Source organism: Cebidichthys violaceus, unplaced genomic scaffold, assembly GCF_023349555.1.
Source record: "Cebidichthys violaceus isolate CVI_PGR_0920_01 unplaced genomic scaffold, fCebVio1.0.p SCAF_17, whole genome shotgun sequence".
NCBI lineage: Eukaryota > Metazoa > Chordata > Actinopteri > Perciformes > Stichaeidae > Cebidichthys > Cebidichthys violaceus.
In genome coordinates, this window is record NW_027176340.1 from 8,688,524 (window position 1) to 8,701,778 (window position 13,255).

Here is a 13,255-nt window from a genome sequence, read left to right on the forward strand (position 1 = left end):
ACTCTCATGTACGTGCACGGGCATCCTCCTGCCTCCCTCTGCTCTCAGCCAATCCGCTGCCGCCAGCTCAGGAGCCAACCAGGCGCGAGGATCTCTGCTGGAGACGTTGAGGGGCTGAAGAGAAGGGACTGTGTCAAAGTCGTACACTGTGAAGCAAGGCTGCATTAAAATTCATATTGAGCTAAAGCACCAGCCTGAATACTGATCAGGGCGCCGGTCTTGTCCTGCAGCACCAACAAGAAAAAAAAATAAAAAGGGCATTTTTTTACGTAGGGCTCTACACTCTTGTGTCCCCCACATAAATATAACCATAACAACACATCATATGAGAGCCGCAGAGGCAGAGAAGTAGAATAAAGAGAGTGAGATTGGGTAGAGTGGGAGAACGAGAGAGAAAACACAGAGCATGAGATCCCGTTATACAAGGCTGTTGTGTCTCTGATGTGGTGCTGAAGCCATGATAGGAAGGAGAGCGAGTGAGAGAATATCTATTTATGACAGTGTGTGGGGGCAGATGTGGGCATGTAACCATATGCTGTTGCTATATTTTCCTCTCCACATTATGTTTGTGCTTTTGAAAGCGTGTAAATCACTTGTAAATGCAGTATTTTTAAAAGCAGGTACTTTCTCACTTCTTCTAGCCTCCGTACCTCGTTATAAATAGACGTCTACAGCTGATGGAGAACATGATCAATGCTTGTGACACAAACCTGGCAAAAGTGGTATTTAAAAATATTTGTTTGACATGACTAAACCATTTTTCTGACTTTGATGATGGATGCCGTATATTTGGTTTCAATCAATTGGAAAGGTTAAATTAATTTATAGGTCTATGGCTGGGAAATAATATAATTATCATTATAAATATATAATTTATCAACTTAGACCTTTATTGAAGCGTAATCTTATGATCACATCTTGTCATCATTTTACAAATGTTTGCAGTCCAGAAAGAAATCGGAGGAAATTGTGATTAAAAAATAAACTAAACTACAATTCATCAGCAACTCTTTTGATTATCAATTATTTGTTTTAGTCACTTATCAAGCAAAAATGCACAAAAACCTCTTCTGTCTGTTTTTTTTTGTGTCATATTTTTGAGAATCTGACTCTTGGTTGGACAAAACAAAAGATTTGAAGACATTATCTTGGGCTTCTGGAATGTCTGATGAGCATGTTTAACACATTTTGTGAAAATGTATTGAACAATAATTGAAGTTAAGAAAAAGCTGCACACTTCGACTGTTTAAAATAAGATAAGATGAATTTTACCACAGCAGCAGAAATACATGAACAGATGCATAGTAACTTTAACACTTGGATACATACATTGTGAACATCTACCACATATATGTAGCATGAACAGAAAGTTGATGTATCAGTTTAAATTTGGTAGATCTTATTATTAGATAGCCCAGCCCTATATCTTTACGTCATACATTTATTTTTATAATATAAGGTCTTGTAACTGAAAGCTGTTACATGTAGGTCAACGTTTTTTTTCCAGAATTGCACTTGGATATGTTTGGGTACATAAATCACCGTTCATCCTGATTTGTCTGGAATTTAGATTAAACTGACCTTAATCCTTCACCTGACTCCACCCAACATATCCCCGTGCTATGTCAGCAGAGAGGGGGAGAGAGAGAGAGACCTCTGCTATTGATTGCCAGACATGAATTAATGTGTTACTGTGGTGACGTTCGGAGGAGACGAGAGAATCAGTAAATGAACTAATGACCTGCTCGGATTTGGCGATGCACCAAGGAACAATGGCGGGGAACGCAGCCAGAAAATCCAACTCTGTCTTTTCTTAATTGTTTGTTTCCAGCCCACCAATTCCATTTAAATTCCTCACTCTTCCACCAGATAAAGCATTTCTCTCTGGATACAAATTAAATGTCTCTGCGAGCACATGTACTCACTGTTTACTCCACTGTGAGTCTGACTAACAGCCAAGAGGATCGTCTATATTTACTTTCATACATGAAGTAGCTGTGAATACATTTTGGATGTGTATAAAAAGACACTTTTTTTCGTTATATTTTATTTTTCCCTATTTGTACATGAAATGGCTGAAATCCAGCCATCTCTGCCCAGAATAAGGCCACATTTGTTTTTCTGTTGCTGCACAACACCGTCAGCAAGGTCTGGGCCAAGCATATGCACCATCACATGTATAAACACACACGCCAAATCAACAAGTGGTCCCCGAGCCTCTGTTGAGTCACCTCCTCAAGAATCAACATCTAGCGCTTTGGCTTTTCCCCTTGAAGTCGGGTCGCTGAGGGAAAGAGCAGTATGGCAGCGCGACACAGAGCACAACTGTAAGTGTAAAGAGAGAGAGCAATAACTGTGCCTGCCGCCACCCAACCGTTGCACGAGGTGGATCAATAAAACAAAGTCGTATAGCTCTCACCAGCTAATCCTCAGTGACTCTGTTCAAAGATCTGTTGGAAAACTGTGAATTGTCCAAGTGAGAGCAGCGGACCAGACCTCCACTCAAGTCCACACAAGAAGTTATATTTACTCTCAGACACTGGAAGTGCCGTGACTCCTGGTTGTAGCTCAGACTCACAGATAATAGAAAGCAGATAATTTATGTGGATTACAGAACGTGTGAGAAATAAACTTGTGGGATGACACATCAATCACAATGTAGGACCACACCAAATGACTAAATATATTAAATATGTCATATTGTGCATGGTAACAAAAAACATGAAATACTGCAAATTCACCTGACGAGGCTATTGATTACACCAGAAGGTAAACAATAGCAACCTTATTTTTAAAATATATTTATCATATTTATATATTCAATTTTGTTTTCCAATCCTTCTTCTGAAGTCATTCTGAAGATAGAACAGTAGTCACATAGCTAAAGGAATTCAAAGTTGCACTAAATAAGCAGCCATCATAACCTCTGTTTTTGTATTGATTAGAGCTGAAACAATTAATTGACAGAAAATTCATCTGAACCTATTTTGTAAATCAATATAAATTAATATATTTGTGTTTGTGTATTTCCAACCCCTCACTTTGTCTAATGTGATGGTAAACATCGTTGTTGTGTTGGCCACCGAATAGAACAAAATATTTGAAGATGGCGAGTAATCAATTAAACATTTAGTCAATACGATGTCATAATGGAAGATACCCAATTGCCCATCAATATTTCCATGAGCCCGAGGTTAGATCTACAGATTGTAATGCAAACAGAGAAAAGCAGCAAATCCTCAAATTCAAAAAAGAAGCTTGAACCACAAAAGGTTTGCCTTTTTTTTCTTGAAAAAGTATCAATCGATTGTCAAAAATGTTCAAATTAATTTAATAGAATAACTGTCTCAGTTTGACTGTCAATGCTGGTTGATCTTTGTAGCTGTGGCTCGTACAACCGCGCTGAACGTCACAGTGGCGGCATTGAAAATAATGATCGACATGCATTTTCCCTCCCACGCTACAAACAAGGCCTCTTTGCAATTCATTATGAGTATGAAATCCAGTGTGCACAGGTACTATAAATATTGCCATGTAGTAAAGCACATCCTTTTATTTGATCAACTAAAAGTTATAAGTACTTATAAAGTGCATCGAGTATGAGTTTCAGTATATTCAAAACAAACTGTAAAACGTCTAGGACAAGAGGATGACAGAAGTGTGTAGATTCAGTGTTTTTGTTTTGCAGAGGATTTGGAAGACGATCGCATGCTCAGTGAGCGGTAAAGCTCTGGATTTTGACCATAGATAGGGAGAAGCTTTGATAGCGAGAGCCATTGTTGGACGGATCCCATCAGATTGAAGGAGGATAAGCTGCTTGGGCGATGCGGTCCGAGCAAAACTCTTTTCGGCACTGTCATTTTTCCAAAACGGGGGTATCTATCATTCCTTTGATGGTGGAGTTTTAATTATTAGGCGGTGAGGAGAAATGGGCCGTGGCGAGATAAGTGATGGGATAGAGAAGTTGTCTCTGGGCATTAGCCCTTCAGATGTACAACAGTGTCTGTGTGATCCTTGAACACTATTCACTCCAAGTGTTGTTTTACAAATCTGACTAATATGTTAAACAGTGGAGCGTAGTTGAAGTTCAGGCAAAGCATGTGTGTGTGAGTCAGCTGTTTCACTGATGCTTCACCACATCCGTCAGCTGTTTGACTATCAACGTCCAATCAGATCCATGCAGGTGTACAACACGGCCATTTTAACCGGTCACATTTTACTGTTAGTCTGCTGATTCATGCCAACGTATTTTGCGGTCACTGCTCCCACCACCACCCCAAATTTAATGATATAACCATGTGATGTAAATGATAAATTACTTGATGCAAAGGTATCTGTATTTGTTCCTTAGTTAGTTAGTTAGTTAGTTAGTAAGTTAGTTAGTTCAACTGTATTCCGAGAGTCTCGTTGAGATCTCTTTTCTTATAGAGATTTAAGAAGACACAAGACAAGTTGGTCACATGAAACAATCACCACACACAACCTCACTTCTTTAAACAATCACAAATGCAAAAAATATTAGTCAGTGGAATTTTAATCCCCCTATAAGAGCAATTAGTGTATCTGACTTCAATCGTGTTTTGTAGTATAGTCCAGTCGTAATTTGGTATGAGGAACATTCAAAGCTCATTTATATGTCATGATTGCTCATTTGAACTAAGGTGGACTGCATACATGTCAGGCTGCACAAACAATGACATTATGGATTCATCTATGAATTGTTTGATAAATGCATTAATTTATCATTTAGTCTTTAAAATGTCACAATTCTTAAGAGGTTACACCCTGAAATTGCTCGTTTTCTGCGACCAACTGTCCAACCCCCCCAAAAAATACTTTACAATGATTCAAAAGAGAAAAGCAGAAAATCTGCCCATTGGAAGAGCCAGATGTACCATATGTGAATCCGTTATCTACTGTCGAGCAATATTCCAAGTTATCAATGTACTGCACTGCATTAAGTTTATGTAAATCTCATGAAGTGCTTTGATGTAGGACGAGGGGATAAATATAGTAACAAAGCAGCCTCTAGCGAGTGGTTTCAGTGTTGTGTGTGTTTAAAGCATACATTATCGCATACTGTACATCTCCCTCTGTGCTCATGGATGTTTATCTCCTCTGCCCTGCACAACAAGCCTGATACTAATTCCCACTGATGCATGTAGCACTATCGTAGAGGCATACGATCCTCACATGGTCTGAAGAGGTAAAAATAGTTTTAAAGAACCAACTAAATAATACGTGTTCTGAAAACCCTCTGCAGGAGCTTCCCTTTTACCGCCTGTGTACGTTTTAACCTGCAGGTCAAAGTGAGCTCAACCTTAAGTGCTGCAGAAGCTTTTACATTTTACAGTGTGCCTCTCTCTTCCCTCTCTCCCTCTGCGGGTTCCCATTTCAGGTCTGGCCGCCTCGTCTTTGTCTGTCTGAGTCCATATCTCTCTCCTTGTCACTATTCGCTCTCACCCCATCTATCTGTGTCTCTTTCCATCTTCTCATCCGCGCCCTCATTCTCTTGCTCTCCATCTCGTTGTGTCAACCTCTCCTCTGCCAGCTTCTGTCTTTGTGCTCTTTTCGTGCCTGTGTCTCCGTGCACGGCCCCCCCTCTTGTCTCAGTGTCCCCGTCTGAGTGGCCCTATTGCTGTGTCTCCATAGAACAGCGCACCGGCTGTTAGCGGTGCCCCAACGTCATGGCACATGGCTGCAGCAACCCGGCTATAAATAACTCGGTCTTGGTGTGCTCGGTCCAAGACGGGACGGAGAGCCAGAGGGAAAGCAATCTGCTGTCTCCCTCAAGAGACACTCAAAGGGGAAGGCGCAAATACGACAGCTTACTTTGTGCAGCCTTTTGCCACCAAGACCTTCATTGTACTTAGGGAACAAAGGGATTCTGAATTCAATTATATTTCCAGACAAGTCGAGCAAACGTCTGGTCAGGAAGCAGTTCAAATACGAAGACTTATTAAAGCTTAATGCACAAAACAGTGAGGTGTAGAATAACCAGACTCAACCAAACACAGGTCTACAATCAACACAGATGACTGCAGATGTTGAACCATTGTTCTCCATCTCTGTCTTGGTGCATCGTCGCCTCCAAAAATGACAAATCATCGCGTCCCAATTCACAATAGGCCTTAGCTATAAATTATGGGAAGAGCGAATTTGTACATAAATGAACGTTTCTGATCATTTTTACTGCCATTTCCGCATCATCATATGTCTTGAACAGGTAAACCAGCCATTTTGAAAGACACATACGTCTGATGAATCACAACTTTGTTTTATGCTGTTGAGAGCGTTTACACATGTTAAATTCTTAATGATTAAGACCATATGAATGCATTTAGGTAGAGTTAGCAGGCTCTCTTATTCTTTTCATGTCATCTCATCAATAAAACAAGCAATGTACGCTAGCCTCTCATATTTGATTCAATGGTGTAATCAGGTCACAATTATCAGAACAATACGAACATTCAGGCTCCTTCATGTGGCTCAATGATGTGTTGAAGCACTGCATCAACACTGTGAGAACGAAAAGTCACGGTAGGTAGCCATTGTACTGGTGATTGCATAATTGCTTCCGGAATATACTCACATTAATGTTCTTTTATTCTCTTTGTGATTAAAACACTTTAAGTTACTGCTAAAACCATTACCCAATTTTGTTTGAAAAAAATCTGAATATTTATAGTTTCCAGGTTTTCGTATGTAATGATTTGTTGCTTTTCTCTGTTTAATATTATAGTAACTATTATATTATAGTATCTGCAGGTTTTTAATTGCTGTTGGACAAAACTAAATACTGAAGACGTCACTTTTTCCTGACATTTTATATAGCTTCTCTTCAACCAGCGCCATGTTGTCCACAATAATCAAATGCACCCGCTGACAGTTGAGCCCAGCTTCCATGTCAATCATGACACTGTGGCTGTGGCACTCTTATTAGTGCCCACATTCCTCTATAGTACCCAGAGCCATAATTGGTGTTAAAAAGGACACGGTACCAGAAGGCAGCACGGTTTTATGCTCTATGTCTCTGATTGGTTATTTTATTGATTGACGTTTGCTCCACCAATCATGTGCAGCCAAGGTGACACGGCATGCAGAAAGAACGAATCTTAATAGTTTGACTTTGGGACTTGAATGTCTGGCTGTTGATTGTGTGTGGACAAGAAAGCGAGTAATGAATGGTCTGTGTGTTAGACACAAGATGGAGAAGTAGTTCACTACTAGTGATGTTGTAAGCTTTCAGTTGGGTCTAAATCATGATGGGTTTGTTAGTAATAACAATCAGTGTTATTGCACTGAACTACCGTCATGTGCTGCACGGTGAGGCAAGGTGCTGTGCAGGTGTTACTAATTAGTTATGTTCACGTAAGCTTACTATGGAGGTAAATATCATAGCTTTGTTAAATACCGGTTGTTAGTGTGGTTACCCACCACAATTCCTGCATAGGAGCTGTGAAAGATATTTTGGATAATGTAGGTCATGCTAGTAAGCTAACATTAGTTGTCAAAATATAATTGTATTATATTATATTTTCATCACTTTGGCAGTTACGTTATCTAGTAACAAAGGGAATTAATGAATGAAGCCCATTATTGGCAGTGGTTCAATATGCTGTATATTTCCTTCATATTTGTTTCAGAACCACCTACCTTTCAATATATGGCAAAACAAAAAAGAAACTGTTCTGTAGAGATTCAACCTTGAGATATTTTTCTGCAGGTGTCTAATGTAGAACCACAATTATGCGATTGTAAATCAGCAGCACAGGCAAATATGTATCTTACCTAAATCATGTATATAACAAGAAACACCTGAAGTCCTAACTCATTAGCTAGTTAAGCTAAACAAATACCTGTTTAAAATGTCCAATAGTTCAATGGCCCAACATCTATTAACTTTAACTAATAAAGCTCGGACTACTTGTGAATTCCTGTGGCTACTTCACAATAAACAGGTTTATTTGCTGGAGGGCTCCTAATAGTAATAGTAATAGTGGAGCAGTCACCCTGTGAGACGTTTGTGGTCAATTTTCAAACCTCAATTGGAAATCAATGAGCTTGTCAATGATCTCTCCCAAGAGTCAGACGCTGCCCTTCCCATCTCATTTGTTTTGGAGATTTGCCTCGTGCCTGATACTGTGAACTTGTGGACGGATGTTTCTGGATGGAGTTATTACGCCTGCAGCAAGCGGCCACCGAAATAACAGCACACTGTTTCCACTGTTCTGTGTTTTCTAGGGTGAAAAACATTTCTTATCATTTCTCTGCGTTAGTGTTCAAACTTGTGATCTCCTTGTTTGTCAGTGCTGCGAAAAACTGATTGAGATGTTCCAGTTTGTGTTCTTCCTCTGGCCATATGGAATATATAGCGCTGCACATATTGTGAATGCACACTCCATTAGTTATGGTTCTGTTCCTCTGCTTTTGTGACCGTGGGTGCTTTGTGGAGACAAAAAGCCTCCCCTCCTCTCCTGGCAGACCTCCTCCAGTTGGAGCTTTCTGTCCGTGTGTTGTTCTTTGCTTCAACAATAAGTTAAAAGTGTTATTTTGACACGAAGAAGCTCATGTCTGGTTTGTGCATTAGACGCTCTGCTGGTCTTGTCTATTTCAGTCCAGTCTAAAAGTGGTGTGTGTGTGTTTCTGCTTCCAGGTGACAGTATTCCCAAGGAGAGCAGCCCCTTCATCAACAGCAGTGATGCTGCAGCAGAGAAGAGCCAGCAGTATGACGGCAAGAACATGGCCTTGTTTGAGGTACAGTCCACTGTTCTGCACACACACACGTAGATTTGTTAACGCACACAATCAGGCCTGATCATAAGAAGCAGGTTACACTCTCTGTCTCATAATTGAGTGATTGAATAGGGGCTGTGACATCTATTAATGAGGGTAATTACTGAGTGAAGAGCAAGTTGGAATCTCAGGTTAATGCGAGCAAATATCACACTGCTACAGGAAAGAACTTCAGCAGAGCAATTTGCCACAGCTCTGCTCAAATTTGCATTGTGCTCTCACTGGGATTTTTAGATTAAACATGAAAAAATGAAATGAAATCAGAAGGTAAACTATTTATTGTGTAAGCACTTATTTTTCCAGATGGGTTTGAATTTGCAAAAGCGATGTAGCACAGTACCTGAAATAGTAACACTTAAAAACACTTAATATCAATACAGGTAAGAATGAATACATGTTACAGTACCTGGTTCACCTGGCTGGCTGAGAGGGTTAAAATGAATTGAATTTCCTTCAAAAAGCCTGATGAAAATACTGACTCCAGCCCTCGTGTGTGTGTGTGTGTGTGTGTGTGTGTGTGTGTGTGTGTGTGTGTGTGTGTGTGTGTGTGTGTGTGTGTGTGTCTCTGCAGGAGGAGATGGACACCAGCCCCATGGTGTCGTCTCTTCTCAGCAGCCTGGCCAACTACTCCAACCTGCCCCAAGGTAGCAAGGAGCACGAGGAGGCCGAGAACAACGAGGCTGAGTCATCGCGCAAGAAACCCGTCAAGGTATTTGACAAAATCCACGAATACATACAATACGAGACAGTACATACATGTATGCTTGCATCCTACATAGGGCTGCCCACGAATGGTGATGACAACTAACTATTTTCTATCGATTAATCTATCAACTAGTTGACAGGTTAAAGGCAGGATTGGTAATAATCTTCAAAAACATTTTTGATATTTTTGTTCTGACAGCAATCAATGAATCAAATCACTTGATTTGGCCCAAACGTAATGATTGGACTATGTCGGTGCGTGTGTTCTGAGCGGGTGAGCAGGGTGGATCTATGGGTGCTGCAGCATGGAAGAAGACCTGCAAAGTTTCCCTTTAAACACGTATTCAGTGGAATTTCTAAAGTAGCAGACGGACAACTTTTCAGCTTTATGGACGTATGTAGCAGCTGCAAGGACAAAAAACATATTTGAAAGAAAACCAAAATGTGCATCGATTTAAAATATTGATTTTGAGGCATTTTCAGCATCAGCGTCATCGATTACTCCAAATAATCACGGCAGCCCTAATCCTATGTTAGATGGATAGATAACTTTATTCATCCCAAAGGAAATTTGGGCATCCAGTTGCTTAAACGACATCAATACACAACAGGAATAAAGACTAAAAATATGAATAAAAAAACCAAACAAAACAAAAAAACAGTAGTGAAGTGATAGTCCAGCCACAAGAACTACCACAGAGAGCTGTCAATGTAATATAGTTGGGCTGTAGTAATGGGTTTTTATTGGTAATTGTAATTTCAATCCTAAATTACTAAAGTAATTCATAGGAATAATTAACGTTTTTTTCAATGAATATAGATTATCAACATGTATCTTGAAAACTCCTATTCTGAGCTGACCAGAGGAGGACCAAATGTACTGTAAACTATGCTGATCTTTGTCTTCTATAGCAGCAAACACAGCAATACCTGATACATGAGGATGAACAATCCGGATAAAAGTCAGGTGAAAATGGCCTGCTCCTTTTAATAAATCCTTGTATTTCTACTGAAAATCAATAAGAACTGCAAGAGATTAGCTTAAAGTGTGCTGGGTGGGTTTTCTGAGGTCAATGTATTAAATAAGAAAGGGTGTAGTGTTTTCTATCAGGCAATGTGTGTCATCTGTTGTAAAAACATTCATGGGGGAGACTCCAAACAAGTTTTCTTTTTTTTTTTTTTTGCCTGGCCACTCTCCATAAAGCCACCTTCCTAAATTGGTTCTATATACAGACACTCAAACCTCCCCTGTGGAACTTCAGGGTTGTCTTTGGTCTCTGATTAATGTCCTGCCTGCTCCGTGAGTATTTGGTCCTCTCTTGGCAGGTTTGTTGTGGTGCCATACATTTTGTAACAATGGATCTGATGGTGCTCCGTTAGATCATGTGAAACTTAGATTGCACACAGGAGGACGTCATTTAATTAAGTATGTGACTTCTGAAGATAATTGTAGCACCAGATCTTATTTAGGGGCTTTCGTAGCAAAGTTTTTCATTTCACTTTACCAATTTTGACTATTTTGTGTAGGTCCATCACATTAACCCCCCCCCCAAAAAAATATTTTAATTCAAGGTTTTAATGCAACAAAATAGGGAAAACCCTAAGGGGTGTGAATACTTCTGCAAGGCACCTTACATCTCTTTGCTGTGGATGTACATTTGCTATACTATTGTTTATTGCGCACCCTGGACAACTTGTTCACCTAAGTGTGCCTGTTGCCAGGAGATGGCCATTAAATGTCACCAAATATAGATTTGTAATTTCTGTTACATCATTAATCCCTCATAGCAGAGTTTATGGTTGTTTGGCTAACACAGTCACTGGAGAGAAAGGAAAAACTCCACCAGTTTAGAACCTGTCAATCATTCTCTGTTGATTTTATAAATCCCCTGTTCGTGTTACTGGATTGCATCTTAAATGCCACTCACTAATGAGTTCCTTCCACATCATCCTCTGGTATTTTCTGCTGTTGGGTGTTGAGATGCCAGCAGAAAGGAGTTTACTTCTCAGCACTTGAATGACAGACAAGCAGCTACATTATTAATCCTGTGGGAAATGGTGGTTTTAGCAGCAAGGCGAGATGTGACATTGCAATGCTGAGATGAGAAGAGATGCTGATAATGATGACGATAATGCAAATAATGAAAGACGTCGTCCCAAAGGAGGCAGGCTGGGGGGGGAAATGGACTGACTCACATCTTAACATATTTCTCATGAAACTGTAACTACATGTGAGGTGATACACATGAAGTTTAGACATTGAGTGGCCACAGCAGTGACAGGTTGACAGCTTTTCTATGATCTATGACCCAGTCTGTCTTCCTAGGTGCCCAATCAGCCTGATATTTCCCCCCATTTCTGATATATTTGCCTTTCTCCTCACATGTGTCGGTCAGTTTTCCATTCTTTTCCTCGTGAGCGAGGTTTTTCTTCTTTTTTCTCACCTTGAAGCAAATTACTGAAGATGACCTTGAATGCCAGTATCTGATATACTGTCTGATCTTCCCACTGTGAATCCAGATGAGTCCCGCAGATATACAGTAGATCCTCAGAGGAAACACATTTCACAACGGAGATGAGCTTTCTAGGTACAATCGACCTCATGGCAGTATTGATTTCTGTGTCTTTCTTTCACAAAGTATAGTGATAAAAACAGCACAAACAAACAGACTGCTAAAGTGCATAAAAATGGAGAATAGTTTTTTGACAACAGATTTTCATCCCAAGGTCCACTTAAACTTTCCAGAGATTTCCGCCACATCTCATCAGCGGATGGTTTTCTAATTTGCAATGAGATTGTTCGGTTGTTATCACATGACCTGAGTATTGAATTTTTAGTTACACTAGCTGCTCTAGTTAACATTTTGTGCAGACAGTCATGGTCCCCAGAGGATAAAGCCCCCTGGCTTTGGTGATCCTCCAACGTTTTGTACAGCGCCACCAACAGGTTGACATATGTGGCTTTGAGTGAAATGTCTTGACAATAATTGGATGGATTTCCATAAAATGTAATTTAGGGCTCTAGAGTGTGACCGTTTTGGTGGCACCTTTCATCACTTCCAACTCCCTACTTCTGGTGTCCTGGTTCGGACCACTCCCATCTTCAAACTCAGCCTTCTTGTTGATCTCAACAACACACCTGTAAAGATTTATGACTGCATGTTGCATGGTTGTGACGCTACCGCATTGACAAAATCTGTCCACAGACAGACATATCAACATCAAAGTAATCAAAAGCACTTCTGCAGTAGTTCACAACAGTAGGCGTCTCTAGGAACACATTTTGCCATGATGACACACACATGAGCCGCACGCTGTACGGCTGTTCATTTAATTTAAAAACGTCAACCTCTCTTTCCAGAAACACCCTTTTCTCAGTTTATCAAGATAATTCACAGACCTCACTGGAACTACTTTCTATAGAAGAAATAGTCCTCATCAAAACACTGTTTATAGTAAGATTGTAATTTGGGTGACCTAACCTTTGAAACAGGTTTTAAAACTACCATCCATCCTGATCGTACAAATATAGCAGGCAGCAGCTTTAGAAAACAACAGTGTCCACATGGGAGTTGCATCGGTTCAAAAAGTCTTCACTGTTTGTCGGTATATTCCCCCACTATCCCAGTTGTCCCAGATGTAAGGTGAATTTGTCTGGTTCCCCTCAGCTCGGCTAACCCTGGGAGCAGGTCTAATCTTCCCCCTGTCACCCCAAACCCTTCAATACTTTAATTAGTCTGCACGCTACACCAAG

At 40.2% G+C, this 13,255-nt stretch overlaps 1 protein-coding gene across 3 annotated transcripts in view; it reads left to right on the forward strand.

Moving 5' to 3' along the window:
* Positions 1-13,255, forward strand: part of slc12a5a (solute carrier family 12 member 5a) — a 150,759-nt gene that overhangs the window by 94,409 nt on the left and 43,095 nt on the right. For all 3 annotated transcript variants that reach the window (XM_068712476.1, XM_068712477.1, XM_068712478.1), the window contains exons 2-3: positions 8,657-8,757; positions 9,368-9,505. In XM_068712476.1, coding sequence (XP_068568577.1) covers positions 8,657-8,757; positions 9,368-9,505 — 239 coding nt within the window. The remainder of the gene's footprint in view (positions 1-8,656; positions 8,758-9,367; positions 9,506-13,255) is intronic.